At 37.0% G+C, this 18,156-nt stretch overlaps 1 protein-coding gene across 9 annotated transcripts in view; it reads left to right on the top strand.

Moving 5' to 3' along the window:
- Positions 1 to 18,156, top strand: part of SULF2 (sulfatase 2) — a 311,016-nt gene that overhangs the window by 227,604 nt on the left and 65,256 nt on the right. For all 9 annotated transcript variants that reach the window (XM_088154099.1, XM_088154096.1, XM_088154100.1 and 6 more), the window contains one exon: positions 6,614 to 6,853. In XM_088154099.1, the coding sequence (XP_088010225.1) occupies positions 6,614 to 6,853 (240 nt within the window). The remainder of the gene's footprint in view (positions 1 to 6,613; positions 6,854 to 18,156) is intronic.

The raw sequence follows: 18,156 nt of genomic DNA, 5'->3' as shown, positions 1-18,156 counted from the left end.
GCAGCAGGGCAAATGGCGGCGGATCCGGTTTGTAGCTCGAGGCGGAGTTCGCATGTCGAGGTAAATTTTTGGGGCCGGAGCTGGTCGTATCTTGAAAAATTCGTAACTAGAGGTGTTCGTAACTAGAGGTACCACTGTATATCATTTTTCCCATTTAGAACAAGAAAAATAAAAACCTGTCATAGCCTGATTGGTGCTGGCACCATAGCAGAGAGAAGCAGGTGTGGCTTGTCCATCAGTAGCTAACTTTACTGACTGAATATTTTGAAGGGGCAAAAGATGAACTCTATTTTCATCATACCCATCAAATGTAGCTAACAGAAAAATTCAGAAGCCGCATTATTTTTTTCTACCCACAGTTCATCAGTTCCTGATCCTTGCTTACGCATACAGTAGGAAATGGAGGAAATTAAAAGTTCAATATGTGTCATGGGAGATTCATGTTTTGTCAGTATAGAATCAAAAGTGGCAGTAGAAAAACTATTTTAAGATTTTCATTTTAAAACAAAGGAAAACCTATATTATATATACATTCAAAAGCACTGCGTATTTCTGATAAACCTTTACTTAAAGTTTTTGAGTGTAGATCACAAAGTCAGTTCCTAGTTCCTTCTCTCCAGACTATTTATTCAATTCAGATTCTTCAAGAATTGGTGTTGATGGCGTGATTTCTGCTAATAAAATGCAACCTGGTGAAAAATGCAGCTCTGTGGAGGTCAATAATTAGTATTGTAGCCTGTAATGTGTCACATATCCATTTAATTTGTATTGCACAGAAGATTTTCTTTTTTCTTTTGTAATGTGTGAAATGCTTTCCATAAGCTGGGAATCATAGCGATTAAATATGGTCATATTACACTGTGAAGAGTGGGACTGGGAAAATCTGAGAACTTTATATCCTCAAGGCTATCTGAGCCTCTTAGTGAACTCACACTGAACTTCTGTCTCCCAAATCAAATCCAGACAGCTTTAGATTATGCTGGTTCAGAAGGTTGATTAGCTCCCATTATGTTTGTCCAGAAAAATACAGAGCTTCTGCAATTAATTATTGCACTTACTGACTGATACAGTTGTAAAGTATATCTTTCATAGTGAAAGTGTAGGCTATTTTTCTTTTAATAAAAGGACATGGAAGCATAACTGATGAAAACAGTGAATGTAATTTGTTGTTGCACCAAGCTAAAACCATAACAGTTGGAATTGGATTACAACTAAACTAAACCACGTTTCTTTATTTCTGTTTGTCTGCCTGTCATTTGCAGGCTAAAAGTGGTGAAAAACAGAACAGATGTTTTAACAAAATGGGCTTCTAGAAGGGTGACCGCTGTTAATGTTCTGCCCTATATCTCAGCTTCTAGAAGGGCTAGAGACTAGCTCCCAGTTTTTTCCTTTGGTTCTAAGCCACATTTCTTGCTATTAAGACTGCAAGGATATATGGGAAATGCCTCCTAAAATACTAAAAAAGTCAGATAGGACCCTGTACGAGTTTATAGAGTTAAGTAGTAGATGGAGATTTCAGTGCATAGCTCTTACCTTTCCTTGAGATCTGCAATGAAAGAATAAATTATGCAGATTTGTATAACAGACATGCATACCATGTTTTCTCTTTCTGTAGAATTTGGATTGCAGGATAGGGTGAGAATGTGTATATGTATATATAAACAAGTTTCAAATATATATGTGTTTGAAAGCAGTGTTGGTGTAGAAATTTTCTATGTATGGCATTAACCTCTTTACAGAAGATTTCTCGCCCTTCCACTTTACAGAACAGAAAGCTAGATCACCATGTTATCTAGTATAAATATATTATAGAGAACCGAAAGACCCAGGCACCAGCACTTACATATTGGCACTGCTTCCACTCCAGCACATTCCAATGCATTAAAAGCACTTTGAAGACAACCTTGATAGCTTCACTTTGGCCAACTTCAAAATACTGAAAACAAAGAGCACTGAACTGCTGCTCCACTCCAAGTTGCCAAACGAATTTGTCTAAAATAACAAGCATCCCACCTTGCTAGTTCCCTACTCTATGCAAAAGGAAAATAAAATTAATTGGATGCACATACCTACCCATCCAATGTTGTGTGTGTTTGTTGTGGTCATACACAAAGAAATTCAGAGATTCCTTTGATGGGGAGCTGAAAAGGGATCAAGGTACTTTTCTTCTTGAGAGACCTGAAGCTTGGGGGCCAGAAGGAATGATAAGGCAGGTGTTTTTAATGATAAGTTAAGAAACTAGCTTTATTATGGTTTCAAATGCATTACTGTTGAGTAAAAATTTGCTCAGATCCCAAACCCAGCCAATTTGATGTGATTACAGAAGCTTGAAGCAGCTTTTAATCTGGTAGAGTCCCATAATACCATTGGTTCATCCAACTATCTGAATAAATATTGTAGAACAGCCCAGCATACTTAAAATGTCTGGGTCACTTAAATGCCATTAATCTTATGTGGTGCCCTTTTTGCATGAATTTGCAAACATGAATATGGTTTAAATACAGCATTACTGCTAAACATTGCAACCTATTGCAACAGTCTGGAATAGTTTTCTTCCTTCAGAGACAGATATTTTGCTTAGTTTAATGTGGCCAATTAACAGATAAGTGATGATGTTCTACGAAAGGAATGAATCAACTGTCTGGAAGATTTATTTTTTTCCTCTTGCATCTCTCGGCTTTGTCTTGGGAGGCGGGATGAAGAAAGGAAGTTTTTGTTGGATGAGTTGGGATTGTTTTAAAGTATTTAAAGCTAGTTATTTAATGTTGTACAGAAAGGGAATTCTGGATGTTTACCTTTCACTGATCTGCCCCTTTGCATTCGCTCTCAAACTAGAAGGAAATTACAGGTTTCTATACTAAAGACTGTAGATCTATAGGATCTTCCCATTACAATAGTTTTATTAAAAGAGGTTAGTGTCCCCAAGGGGAGACTTAACATGTAATATTATTTCAATACAAATGCCTCTGTCATTTAAAGGGGATTAAAATTATGTTTTAATAACAGAATGACAAAAGATTGATGTGACCTGGGTTATTTAAAGAGGAAGAAGGGAAACTTTGTAGGATTATGAAATCTACCTTTTAATAGTTTTAATTAATTGTAGAATTCCATCTAAAAATGCCCGCTGCATTTTTAAAAGGAAACAAGTAGCAGTGATAGTGGCAACATGTCTCTGTTCGGCATTCTGTTTTCCAAACAAGATGGAATAGAAAAGGGATTGTGAGAGGGACTTTGCCTGTGACCAGGGACTCCACTCCTAGAATACTGGTGTATGAATGCCTGCGTGTAATGTTGGGCAACTGGACAAGCTGCCCAGCAGGATCTCTTTCTCAACTCTTGGACCTTGCCTGTGGGCTTGCTGTGCAGTTTTCCAGGTCCTTCTTAGTAGGAGATTTCAGTCCTTGGGCAGGTTCAGGAAGGGCTGAGGATTTCCTTAATTGTGGTCAGATCACTTCCTGGTCCAGATGCAGCTCATTGCTACCTGGAACCTTCACAGGGCAGCATGGCCTATTAAGATGGTCTAGCTCTGGTGTCTAATGAATCTGGATGGTTTCCAAAGGACACTTGAGTTTCCTAACAATGTGGTGGATAATTCTGCTGAGGATCTGGTCACTGCTTGGAATAGGGAGAAGGACAGGGCCCTTAGTATGATCGTCCCCAAAGATCTTGGTTTAAAGAACCTCTCCAGGAGATGAAGCAATAGAAAAGATCCCTGAAGTCCTTCTGGAAGAAAACATTATGTGAATCTGACTGAATATGTTTATGAACTCCTATTCAAGCCTACACTATGGCAATAACAGCAATGAAGCATGCTTACTTCTCCACTCTAGTTGCATAAGTAGGTTGTCATCCTGCAGGTTTGTTTAAGGTTGCCCATCCCTGTGAGGAACGTTGAACAGGTCAAACTACTACCTGGCTGCTGTGACCAGTTAGTGCAACATTTTACTGATATAGATGCTCAGAATCTTAATTCTTCATGGGCAGAATCTTACAATATTATATGGCATTGTCTTCAGCCTATGAACTCTGATGAACTGAAGAAAAAGCTCTCTATTATGCCTCTGTAGACTACCCAGAAATTACAACTGGTGTAAAATGTACCTGTATACTAGCACATCAAAACTTCTATATTCATTTAACACCTATGATTAGTTGCTTATTGGCATTGGTTATCAATAAGTTCTCAAATGCAATACAAAATACTGGTCTTGACCAATAAAACTTACATATCTTGGCACCAAGGTCCAAGGACTCCCTCCTCCACATAAAGGTAGCCTTCCCAACATTCAATATGGACCTACAGCCAATATCTTTTAATGGTCCCCCATGTAGGGAAGTTGAAGGGGGTTGAGGCTTGCAAACAGGGTTTCTCTGTGGCAGCCCCCTTATTATGGAATACTCTTCACCTTGAGATTAGATTCATATCTTCATTGTTGGCCTACCAGAAACTGTTAAAGACAGACTTGTTCTGAAGAGTCTTTGGGAAATGAATGGTCCCCATTACACTTACTGCTTTATCGTTTTTATATCTCTATTGGTTGTTACATTTTTACTCTGTTTTTATGCTGTAAACCATTGGGAATCATTTTTATTGAATCTGGCAGTATCTAAACATAATAAATCAATAAGAGGCAAAAACATGGACTTAATGTATTTTCATTTCAGAAAACACTTTCAATTGTTGACCCTTATAAGTTCTTTATGTTTTTTCAAGGGAGGCATATTAAATAAGTTCATAACATAGTAGCAAGCAGGAAGACCCAATTCAGCTCTTCCCTCCATTGCAAATTCTTCACATGGGCTTTTCTGGGTCCTAACCTTATAACTAATGCTCTCTCTTTCAATTTGCTGTTTGGCAATAATTGTACAGACCAGGTAAGCCACATTTTATATCCAGAATATTCACTTTTTATACCTATTGGCTGTTTTCAGCCTCTGGGGCTGCAGTGAGATCATCAGAAGGAGCCAGACTGAGATTTTTCATTCTTTTTTGCTTCTGGGGAGGTTGTGGGTTAATAAAAAAGGCTTAATGTATCTTAGTGCTTATTTTTAAAGATATAAGCAAAACCTGTGCTATTGTAGATTAGCTATTTGCTATTGAATTTTACTGTGTGCATGTGAACTTGGAACTGCACGTTAATTTGTTTGAACTGAAATAAATGGAACTAAGCAGAAATGTGAAAGTAAAAAGGCTTCTTCTCCCTCTGTTCCATCCAGAGTTGCTGTGGATTGGGGCAGCCCTACAATTATAAATCAGTTGATGCCATTGGCATAAGCCCAACAAAACTTTGGAATTTCCAAAGCCACCACAACTGAACTTTCATCTACCAGCTGTAGGACTGAGTCTAAAGTAACCTGACCTTATGGAATGTAGCAAAAATTCTGAATAGAATGACAGAACTGTTCTGTTTCCATTTTGCATAATGAGTCTCATAATTGCTATAAATATGATTCGAGTGTTGTAGTCTCTTGTGAAGTCTATAAAAAAAAAGAGCTTAGAGAAATGAAACTCAAATGTGTATGTACATGAATTCCTTTTCTGTCCTGATATTTTGTACAATAAAGCTAAAGATGAAAACAACCAGTTGAGAAATAGTCCTCCACTGCATTGCGAATGTTTTTTTTTGAAATGAACTCTTCCTCTTACCTGTAATTTGTACACCATACTAAAGATAGAAACAGTAATAGACCACATGAAGATTTTTAGAAGGACAAATTAAAATTTGAAGTACCACTGCTACAGACCAAACTTCTGTGAGCTGGAATTCCCAGGAGGAAGTATTAGTAATAGTAAATAGTCAACATTTTTACAGACTATTAATTTAAGAGTTCAATAGTATAGTCATTCACCTTGAACTCAGTGGTGCTTAGTTGAAGTGGAAGTATGGGTTTGCATTGTCTCATGTTTTGGCTACAGTACTTACGTAAGGGCTGGAAGTGGGGAGGGACATGTACCTTTCCCTCTTGCTCAATAGTTGGCCCTACTTTGTTGAGTGGGAAAGTCTGAGGGGCCTCCTTGCCTATGCTTGAATGTGAGCAATGTGTTTGATAAAGCATACATTTCTACTGCTTTATCAGGAACTGAAGGACCAAATTGGAGACAGATCATCTTGGAGAAGATTTATTTATGTGGTCACTAAGAGTTGACAGCGATTTGATAATCAATCTGCCTATCAAGTCACATTTCAGGGAACAGAGTAGCCCCTTCTGTTAAGATAGCCCTGCTCATTTGTTAACTTTTTTTGTGTGTGTGTCTGGTTAGCTTCTTTAGATTTAATATTTAAACTTAACTTGCTGACATCTGAACTCTGCTTAAGCAATCTGGAACTATCTGATATGGTTGTTGTGCTATTTCTGTAGCACAGTGTTAGCTTGAATATTAGTTTTGGATAGTTTGGATTTGTTTGTTAAACATTCCAAGAGTTTAAAACATCAAAGCTTTTAGTAACATGTATACTTTTGCAGGGATAAATAACAGATGTGTCACCAACTTTCCCTTGCTTAAATGACTTTATCATGATTGGCTCCTTTGACTTGATACTCATGATGAAACTGCTGCATCTGATAAAACTTGTCTTTCTCTAGCATGATACTGTTTTTCTTTCCTCAGGTTCAATGCAAGTGATGAATAAAACAAGGCGGATTATGGAACAGGGAGGTGCTCACTTCATCAATGCATTTGTGACGACACCTATGTGCTGTCCATCCCGCTCTTCTATTCTTACAGGGAAATATGTCCACAATCACAACACCTACACCAACAATGAAAACTGCTCTTCTCCATCCTGGCAGGCCCAGCATGAAATTCGCACATTTGCAGTATACCTCAATAACACAGGGTATAGGACAGGTAAGATCAGTGCAAAAAGCTGGTTTCTCTGGTAGTCTTTGGTGTTTTATTCAGATCCATGCTTTAGTGCTGAGGCTGAAAATGTATGTATTATACTTCTTAGCTTGTTCTTTCTGCCATATAAATCTGAATTTCATACATGCCAAGAAATACAACTCCCGAACTGTTGCTCTGCAAATGTTTTGTACTTCAGCTTCTAGAACTTGCATCAAGCCTGGCATTCAGAGAGTGGTCTAGGATCAGAGAGACCCACGTTCATGTCCACCCTTGGTCACAGAAGTGGACTTACTAGGTGACTTTGAACCATTTACTGTTTCTCTGCCCAATTTGCCTCCAAATGTTTCAAAGTACACTGTCTTAAGGGCCTTGGAAAAATGAATAAATGCATGAATGCATGCATGCATGCATGCATGCATAAATCATGTTGTGGATAAGAGAAGACAATGTAATATATATTTAGTGTGAAATAAAATGAAGCGGGTGTTGGGCATAATTAAAAGATTTGACTGGAAGACAGATCTGCCCAAACTACCAGGAAGTTTTTCTGTTCAAGTTCCTTTGAAATGAATGAGAATTATGCAAGGATATAGTAATGCAGTTGCACAACTTCCATTAATTTCATTGTGGCTTGGGAAGGGCAGATTCCCAGGGTGTAATGTCTCATTTTTGTCTGTAAGTGTGGAAAAGGATGGCATTTGAATTCTCCCATGGAAACCAAACATGTTTTGGGACAGTATTAGATATTGTAGAATAAGAGTATTTAATCTGATGCAAAAAATGGTCTAAGTCACAGCTATCCAAGAGCTTCATCCAATATATTTCACTACAATTTGATTTTGATGGTAAAGGTGAACAACGTATAGACTTTGAACAGTCATATATTTGATGCTATCTTTTAGCTCTCTGCCCTTGTTCTTTCAGCAGCATGCCTGCAATCATTAGTATTTATGTCCTGGCTTGAACTTTTACTCCTGCAACTCCAAGTACCACTTACTCCACTTTTATCCTTGACAAATTTTATATTATTCATGTACTTCGACACCTATGCTGCTGATCTAATGCTATTGTTTCTGTTGCATACATAATCTCAGATTTGATAATTCAGCCTTTTTTTGCTGGGGGCAGGGTGTAGGGGAGTTGATCTAGAAAAGGAAGTAGAAAGGACAAGCAGGCAGAAGTCCTTCGGTTCTTTTGCTACCTACTTTATGCTGTGGGCTATAACCTAGCACAGTGTTGTCCAAACTTGGCCACTTTAAGATGAGTGGACTTCAACTCCCAGAATTCTGGGAGTTCAATTCTGGGAGTTGAAGTCCACTCATCTTAAAGTGGCCAAGTTTGGACAACACTGACCTAGCATATAGGAATTCATTGGAAATCTATTCCTAATTCATAAAGATGCCCAGTTGCAGTTTGTTTGGGTCTTAATGTCAAATCACTTTAACATTACCTATAACATGTCACCAATCTTTTTGTTTTGTTTAGCTTTCCTTAAAGATAGGTGCTTGTGATCACTATAGGTAGCCAGAATGATTTCAATTTTCCCTCTCCCCAGCCACTTCTTTCTGAAATAACATCACCACCATCCATGCAGGGATTTTAAAAATAAAGTTTCGTTGGATGTGATTAAACCCTAGAGACAAAGTTGGGGAGAAAGTGGTGGCTGAAGGGAAGGACTGAGCATCTAATATCTGCCCTGAGTTCCCAATCCAGGCTGCAGACAGGCATATTTAAGGAGTAATAAGAAGACAGATTATGTAGTTAAAGTAGCATGCAGGTCTATAGTAAGCTGCCAAGAGAATAGGAGTAGGCAGACAGACTAGCATTTTTACACTTATTAAAAGCAGGCATAAGCATTTAGCTCTCTTGAATGCCACTAGGCAGAGGAAAGGCCAGGTGAGAGATAAAAAAGGAGATGCTAAAAGAGGTGACCCTTTTCCTGAAGAGCCATTGTAAATGCTAATCTAGGATCACCATATCCAGGATGCAAAAACCTGAATAGCTATGAGAGAGCACCAAAGATTGAGGGGTCTTTTGTATCTCCTTGTGCCATCTAGTGTTTGCCTGGATTTTTGCAGACCAGGTACGGTGGCCCTGTACTAATCAGGAAATCCCAATTTAGTTCAATGTTGTCTGGGAATTTGGGGGGCCTCAATCGCAGCACAGTTTCTGATGTTGATGGTTTTCACTATTCAGACTGTAGGAATTTACCTTCAAATAAATTAATGGATCTCTTGTTTTATTCTGCTTAGATGCTAGTTTGAAGGGGATGAAAAAGCTATACAAAGAACTATATTATTTTATAGTTGTTTCCTTTTGTTGCATTGTTTTGTTGCATTTGTCACCTACAAATTTGCTACAGACAGAAATTAATATTTGTTTCTGTCCATTTCATGTATATTGGATTTGTGGATTACTGTGATTAGGTTATGCCAGTTTTAATTACCAGAACGTTAAAAAAATGGGGGGCGAGGGGAAGGGGGGAAGTAATTCCAACTAGGGCCTTGTAGATAGATGGCTGTTGGTTTTGAATTAATAGTCCTGATTTAGATGGCTAAAGTCTAGCATAGATAATTTTAATGTATAAAACTGAGGCTGAACTATTCATAGTCAATGTAACTACAATATAACCATTTTAGAAATATGTTTATTACCTTAAATAGGTAAAGGGGGAAACATTTAACATTCAACATGTATGTCTTGACTTAATTCAAAGATACACAAAGGGTATTGTGTGAGATCCATGTCAAATTATCACAAGCTTAATTTTGCTATGATGTACACATGATATTACAAATGGGCCATCAAAGACTATGTTTTAAAAAAATTAAACCACATTAGGCAAATAAAATGTAAAATGTTGGGGCCAGCCTGTGTTATATTTTACTACATAATAGCTTTTGGCCCTAAGGTGATTAATATATCTTAGAGAAAAATAAATGGATATCCATTTGATCCCTTGATCATGGAAAAGTATATAGAGCTCACTGTATCCACACTTTTTTATAGTCCTAGTACAATGCTGAGTGCATTTGAGATAACATTTAGGAATGTGAGTGTGGTCAGAAACATTTTCAATAAAAGGCAGTCATTTTGTCACTGTCAGTTAAAGAGCATTTGTCGAATCACTGAAAATCAATGGTTCATGTTACGGGACCTCTGCACTACACTTCAGTAGAATATCAGAAAGACCTCTACATGTGCATTTTTGCATCTTTCCAGCATGCAACTGAATCACTTCTTGCACTAAAGCATCTCTCTCAGGTTTGCACTACAGAAGAGCTGAGAGTGAAGAGTCTTGGGAGTGAAGTCACATTGCCTTAGGATTCAATAGATCAATACAGCCTCAGAAAAGGAAACACCTAGCTGCATTTCTGTTGATGCTAAAGATATTGATCCCAATACTATTCTTCCAAGGTTTATTTTCTGCTTGTGGGTATGAAAAGAAAATTATTAACAAGGATAAATTTTAGCATTTGATCCTGGAATGTTGGCATCCCTTATGTCCTCCTTTCTGTTTTTCTTTTATCTTTAATACTTATCAGGAATTAAGTCCACAAAATTCTGGTGTTTAAATTTAACAAGTGGTTATATTAGGTGTCTTAGCTGGATGAGGATATAATCTAATTGATTAATGCTTACTTGAAAACTAAAAAATATTGGGATGCCCAGGAAAAACTGTCTTACTTCTTGCAGGGAATGAACATGCATATCACTAGCAAGACTGCAATTTTTATATCAAAGGCCATTTTGAAGAGAATAGACTATCTTGAATAGAATGGGGTTGAGTGCAGGCTTGATTTATCATGAATATGTCCTACTGTTTTCTCTTTGTTGTTTTTATAGCTTTTTGATACGGTCAGACCACTAATCAATAAAATTTGTTGTTGTTAATTGAGCAGTGTAGAACAAAGATGGGCAGAAGACTGATATATAGGTTTATTTTAAACAATATAAGCACATAAAATGTAAAATTGCAAAGTTAAAACAAAAATCTTCACCATGATTACCCTTGTGTTGATCACTTTTCTTTTAGTTTCTTTTTCTTTTTCTGAAAAATAGGTTCATTTTTATCAGATTGTATAGCTCTCCTGACTCAAATGCAGATTTCTCTGTAGGGTTTCATGGAGGTTTAAGTATAAGATTTAAGCCTAAGTTCCCATTTTTCATCTGACATCAGCTTTCCTGCAGTCACTGTTTTGGTTGGTCATCTGCAGATACACAAAGGGACAGATCTTAAACCAATTGAATTAGAGGAAAAAAGGAATTAAGCTAAACATTGCAAACGTTTTTGGGATAGTAAGAGTTATTCAACAGTGGAACAGATTGTCTTAGGAAGTAGTGGACTCCCTTCATACAAGGTTAGTAACGGGCTGGGCGGGCACTGTATCAGGGCTGCTGCAGGCATTAGCTTCTGGCATCAGGAAGGACACGGAACAAGATGTGATTGCTTTTGTTACTTTATTCTTGTGATCCACGTAACTGCTCAGTCCTAGAAGTTGATCACAAAAAGATAAGCTGTTAGCAAGAGAATTATCTAAGCCTTCTTTCAGACAACAATGATATACTATTTGTTTCTTTTTCTTCGCCACATGATCACCTTTCATATTTTGCTCTTGAAGACTGTTATCTCTGGCCCTGCATCTTTCCTACTCTGGTGTTCTACACACCAAAGACTCATAATATATATGTTCTTTCCACTTTTGCCTCTGTTGAATAGGTTTTACAGGCTTATTATTGCTTCAAATACCTGCAAAACTCTCTGTTTTGTTTCAGTGAAACAAAAGCAATGTTGGGATCCCTGTAGGAAGCAAATTACTCTCAAAAATCTGTCACTGGAAATTGCTTGAAGGACAATTATTTATTATTTAAGCTAATAGTAATTAAAATGTCTTTCAAATTTTGTTCTTTTCAAAAACTACCCTCCATGTATTACTTATTACAATTCAATTCTACACTTTTCCTGCAAGTAAAGTCATTTTAATCTAACAAATACCTTGATTAAAACAAAACCCCGTTATAAAGATTATACTTTGTGTTGGACAATTTTAATATTTATTTTATGCTACTTTGAATCTGTAATTTTAATGTTGTCTATTCCTGTTCAAAATTTTGTTAGTTGTATTCAGTGATCACCAGAACAGAACGGCAGGGTATAAATCATATAGATAAAACTACTTATTTGGTACCTTCAAGTCAACCTTGACTCTTGGTGACTTCATGGACAGGTCCATGCAGTTTCTTTGGCAGCAGTTTTGGAAGTAGTTTGCCATTGCCTGTTTCCAGTATCTTTCTCAACTTCCCAGTCTAGGGCCAAGAAAGCATGACTGGCCCAAAGTCACCCAACTCATGTCTTGCGCAACGGAGGACGAGAACTTGTGTTTCCCTGCTCCCAACAACTTAACCACTACACCACGTTGGCTCTCTAATGCTAATCAGTGACTGAAGGCTAGAAAATGAGTCACAGACTTCACTGGTTCAATCTAGTCTTTCTGATAAATCTTTGTCTAACTTAAAATACTAAAGGCATTTGAATCCATTCTTAGACAAACTGTTGCTTTTAACAGTATTCATTATTATTTTTCTGCATCTGATTTTGTGGCTACGTCCTACTAATGGGGAAATGTTCTCCTGTGTCATCTCACAGATTTCTCCACTCTGCTTTCCATCCTTGTTCCACTGCCCCACTCTAATACAGTAGGTGTCTGCAGTTATTTTTTCTCTTTAAAATAGCATCTTAAAATGTTATTTTATTTGAACTATGGGGTTACTTTCCTGGCAGCAATGACAGCAGGGATGTCATACTATCCAGATGGATGCAGCTCCAGAAGAATTTATTACAAATGTGTAAAGTAAAAAGTCTGTATTTGAAAAGTAAAATGTGATTTAGAATGCATGTGTTCATCTAGCATGTAGGGAGAACTTCTTAAACTTTTCCTGAGCTCATGTGGCCACTATAAGATGCTACATGCACACCCATGTGCAGTCTGAATCATCTCTTTCCATTTGAATCTGTATTATTGCAGAGTCCTAGATTTTATATTGCTAATGACCCACCAACATTATTAGAAACTTGCTACTCTGTGTGTATGCAGTCATATTCTTCTGTGTGAAATAAATGAATATGTTGTTACCAACATTTCATTATCCAGTCCTGTCTATATGTCTGTGTTTTTATGAGACGAACCCTGCACTATGTGTGCAAAGGTCCAGATTTGAAATATAAAATGTGATCCATTGTTTGTGTGGGACGTGGGTAGTGCCTGTCGGGAATAACTTAAACCAAATGTGTCTTTTCCCAAGGCTGCATGTCAGTTGGAAAGGGCAGCTGCACAAGTCCCAGGAGAAGATGTAGATGCCTTGAGGTGTTTCTAGCAGGTTCTACATGTACACTCTGAATCACAGCCCTAGGGTGTATCTGTGTGTTTCATTATTATATACAAAGAGAAAATGTCTACCTCGTTGTTTGCATACAAAACAAAGTTAGCCACTCACTCTGTATTGACAATGATTGAATAGGAGAAATCTTCAACTGAACTGTTCTGTTGGGCAAATATCAGCTAACAGCTTTCCACAAGAGCAACTGGTCTGAGCCTTTTTTCTATTATTGAATGTAGGAAACATACACATTTTCCTCAGAGCGTTTTCTTTTTTCATGATGAATTTGACTATTGTCTGGAAAATGTCAGTGTTAAAAAAGAGGTAACCAGATATTAAGCCTGCATTGTTGCATATATGTAGCTACTCCACACAGAGACAGAGATGTTCTTGTAGGCTTAACAACTCTACCCTTAAAGGGAGTTTCATGTCTTTGCTTTTATTACACACAGAGGGAAGTTAGGCAGGAAGATTTTCTATGTAAACAAGTTGTGTTAGTTGAAGGATTAATCTGAGGAAGTTCTCCCACTTGGTGGCTGAATCACCTCTACAAAAAAGAATGGCCAGTCATACTCTTGGATCAAGAGCATGTAGCAAAAAGAATAGAGGAACAAACAAAGGATTATTATGATGGTGATTTCTTGGTGTCAAAAATCAAGGAAAGATACTTGTATAAACAATTACAAAAAGAATGTTCCCTGTTTTGTTTTTTCATAATTGGGTGCAACTTCCTTCCAAGAGGGAACATTTAAATTGAAGAATGTGGTTATAGAAGACAAATATGAGGGAGTGGTGCTTGATTTCTCAACTCCCTCTGGAAATGCTGCTCTCTATTCATTTTGATTGGGGGGAAAACTGAACCTTCCCCTCTCCCTTTTAAGTTTGCAGCTCCATTTGCAGGCTTATGGGAGGTACTACTTCAGTGCTGAGCTTATGAATGGAGGTCACTTTCCTGTAAAGGCTGATGGCTTTCTTCTCCCCCTTGTCTCTCTGAATGTATGTTTATTCTTCTATACTTCTTCCTTTGCAGACAAGAATCAAGGAGAAACATTGCTTTTGGAAATTTTTTCTTACCAATTTCATTTCAAGCCAAATCAGAGTAAAGGCAGAATTTCAGAGGCAATGTTTACTGTCAGGAGAGAGTAGGGGGGGAGGGGGGGGAGGAAGGGAAGATGGAGAAGAGAGACAGAAAGCACTTCAGAAGAAATACAGAGAAGGATGAACCAAGAATAGGTAAAAGAGTGACTAAAGCAGTGGCAGCAGCAGCAGCAAAGCGAGACAGTTGGATAGAGGAATTTAATTCATAATTTTGAATCTTTCCTTTCAGACTTAAAAAGTGTAAGCTGAAAAAGATGTTGTGAGAACATTCAGTACAGGTTTAATTTGGATTAATCATCATGATGGAACATTTTTTATTTTATAGTTATGAAATTTGTAAACATATACTAGAATTTAGTGTATGTTGAACAGGAAACAATATTGGCAGTAGATCTGATTTCAAAGGGAACACTTTTTTGAAAAGGTTTTTAGTAGCTTCAGAAAAGCAAACCATCATTTTATTGCTTTGAAAGGAGACAGAAGTTTTCATTTTCCAGAAAATATTTTCTTTACTTTGCATTGTCCTTGTTTGCCAGGTATGTCAGCCAAACTGAACTAACAACTGAGATGAATAAAGTCATGGCATTTATTGTATAATCCCTGATGGTTGGGATTGGCATATGTCAGATCCTGGAGGAATTTTGTCTTCACTCTCACTTAGTTTCATTTTCTCTTAACAAATACAACAGTGCAAAATTGTGATATTTATCACATCTCATCTATTACATGATTCTGTTGACTAGAGTTTTACATATCTCCAGGAAGGAGATGAGCTAATGAGTAGCATGAAAAGAAAAAAAAATCAAGACAGTACTGTAGTAGATGAGAACAAAAGGCCAAGCAAGGAGTTATTGGAGGGCTCTGTTCAAAACCATATTTTGCATATGGTGGTAAATGAATTGCTTGCTTTGACTTGTATTAGCAAGGAGTCAACATGATCATGATTTTTCTATGGATTCCAAACACTGAAAATCAAGACTGATACTTCATAACTTAAAACTTTCTTCCATCAACTTTGTCTGTGTGTGTGTGTGTAGTGACGAATTACTGTAGAAAGTGATTGATATGTTGTGCCTATATAAAACTATTTTGAAGTTCACTTGTTAATTGTGCCTGACAGAAATAGATAATGTTGGTAAAATTGTAGTGCAACCTTTAAGAAACAAATAATTGATTGTATAGGGAGGAATATTGCTCAAAGTCAAACACATGAAAGTACAGACAGCAGAACTGTGTTATCCAAGGTTGCAGAATAAGTCAGAGCTAAGCATAGGGACTTTGCTCTCTGAATCACAATTCTGTGTGCTGACTCCTAACCATTTAAACCAGACTGCTTCCCACTGAGACTTCTCAGTTTATATTGTATATATTACTGCAAAGAAAAGGCCACTGTTCTATGCTAAATTAAGAAAGGAATGATTTATTCTGTGGAAGATACTCCTAGAATGACATTGAACAATGCCCTAATGGTTTTATAAAGCTGCAGTTTCTGAACCATCAGAGATATGTTTAAAGATGCATAAGAAATCTGGTTGAGAGATAATCATTGGCCCAAGGTCACTCAGTGAACTTCATGACTAGGTGGGGATTTGAATCTGCATCTTCACAACTTTATTCCTGTTCTCTGTTGACAACACCTTGCCAGCTCTATTATATTATTGAAACAATTATATTTTGTTTCATGCTCCCATGCTGTACGTAGAATCCCCAGGTGGAATATCATCTAGGTAACTATGGACCAGACTAAAGCTTTTTTAGCTTAGTTTCAGTAAGGTTTTCCATGATATGTTTTAAGACCATTCCCTAAGGTTATTCAAGAAGGTTGTGTTTCGTTGCATTCATATTCTTGCTTCTTCCTCCCCATGTGGACTTAGAAAAATGGAGATTATTGAAGTACTTCAAAGTAGTAATCCTTTTGCTCTGCAAGGTATCATGTACATGGATATACTATAGAAATACTATAGAAATAGTCACAATGAGACCATTGGACAGGTTTCTTTCTTCCCAGCCAAAATGTATCTATAGCTATAAAATGTAGCTGAAGAATCAATACAAACATTTAATGCTCCCCTGTGTTTTCCTAAAACCATTATATGTCTGTTTTCTTTTCCCTCTCCCTTTATTTTTAACAGAATATATCTTTGCTTAGTGTATTTTTAAATTATCTAGAAGACTCTTTTTTTCCCTCCCTTGCTAATGTACTGTTCTGAGGGGATGCCAGCACCTGCATTTAAAAAATAGTTTTCTCATATTGATTTGTCATTTCAGCCAAGAAATAATACCTAGTTTAGAATTTGCTTTAAAAATTTTTATCTTGAAGTCTTCAAAGCAAGAATTAGTTGGGCAATTTGTCAAAGGTTTTTTTTTATAATCCATGGTAGATTTCAATCCTATAAATACCACATTACTATAAAAAAGCTTATCAGCTTATTGAACCCAAGCCCTTAAAGAAGAAGAATTTAGATCCCCTGAAAAGAATATGAGCATCTACGGATGTGCTTTGAAACATTCCATCTGCTGTAAGCCACACATCCCCAGTTTCACTCTCATTTGGCAGTTAGGATACAAACTACACAGGACAGATAGGCTCTTTGGTTAGTCTCTTTGTGTGCATTTATAAAATGCAGGCATTGAAGAAAAATAGTGTTTTTTCCGCATCGTTGTCACATTTTTCCATAGAGTGGTGCTTCCCTCAAATTGTTCCTTTGGAAACAAGCATTAAGACTTGCTTTCCCTCACCAACCTTTTGGTGATAGAAGCAGTTTAGGAAAGATTTTCAACAGAAAAGATACCACAAAGAAAAATTGTAAACCCCCTTATGTGAATTTTCATCTTAAACTACGACCACTGCAGGGGAATTTTATCACTCAAAATAAAAAGCCATAATCAATACATGGACTATATAATTGTGCCCTCACCACATTGGATTTTACAGGATCTGTGTATGAATCAACCTGATTTATACTTTTTTTAAAAAAAATCAAATATCAGAAGCAGGTTGCAACAGACTTATGAATGCTCACGTGACCAACGCAACCAAGCAGTGATGAGAAATATTTGCAAAACATGAAGGTAACAATCAAGATAACAATTTACAACCAAGGAAAACAGTAAAGCCTAGAGTGATGCAGTAAAGTAAAAGCTGTAAAGTAAAATAGCTTTGAAAAATAAATTTTGAAACAGAAGTCTCCATGACAAATTAAAAACTTGTTTGAACTTTAAAAAAAAAACCAAACAACTTAAGATGAATTTTCTTTCTTTAGATATTGTTAGAACTGTTAGTTTAGGCCTTTCATGTCAAAACAAGACTTTGACCTGGGGAAGGGATCAAAATGTCAAGAAGATAGCTGTGATCATGTGGTCAAACCCCATCCCTTTTTATGTGCATCATATATGTTGAGATGCATCAAAATGGGTGGGGCTTTGATCACTGCCATCTTTTTTTGAGCTGCCCTGAGGACACCCCTGCTTTGAACTCTCTCTGTTGTAAACATGCAGCCAGTACAGGCTGAAGTTGTATCTATGAGCAGTCCCTGAACTCAGTGAACTGGACTGCAACATTTGGCACTAGATTCAGGTTCAGGTTTCAAAAATCAGAGATTTGTTACTTGATAAAGCTCTTAAATCCTACAAGATCAAACAGAAGAGTACCTAGAGCATCTTACCAAACAATGAAAACTAGTTACAGTCTGAAAAAAATAATACAGAAGGAGAAGTGGATGGAAATGAAGAAAGAGAAAATGCAAGCATTAATTCTTAATTTGTTCAGCTTCTTATACAGTAATAACCAGCAGTAACTTAGCTTTAACATGATATAGGCTTTGATGACA

The sequence above is a fragment of the Python bivittatus genome, unplaced genomic scaffold, assembly GCF_059951505.1.
Source record: "Python bivittatus isolate LINGU-HERP-01145 unplaced genomic scaffold, Pbiv_v1 ctg000700_np1212, whole genome shotgun sequence".
NCBI lineage: Eukaryota > Metazoa > Chordata > Lepidosauria > Squamata > Pythonidae > Python > Python bivittatus.
The sequence above is the reverse complement of the archived record's forward strand: the minus strand, read 5'-3'. Positions and strand labels throughout refer to the sequence as shown.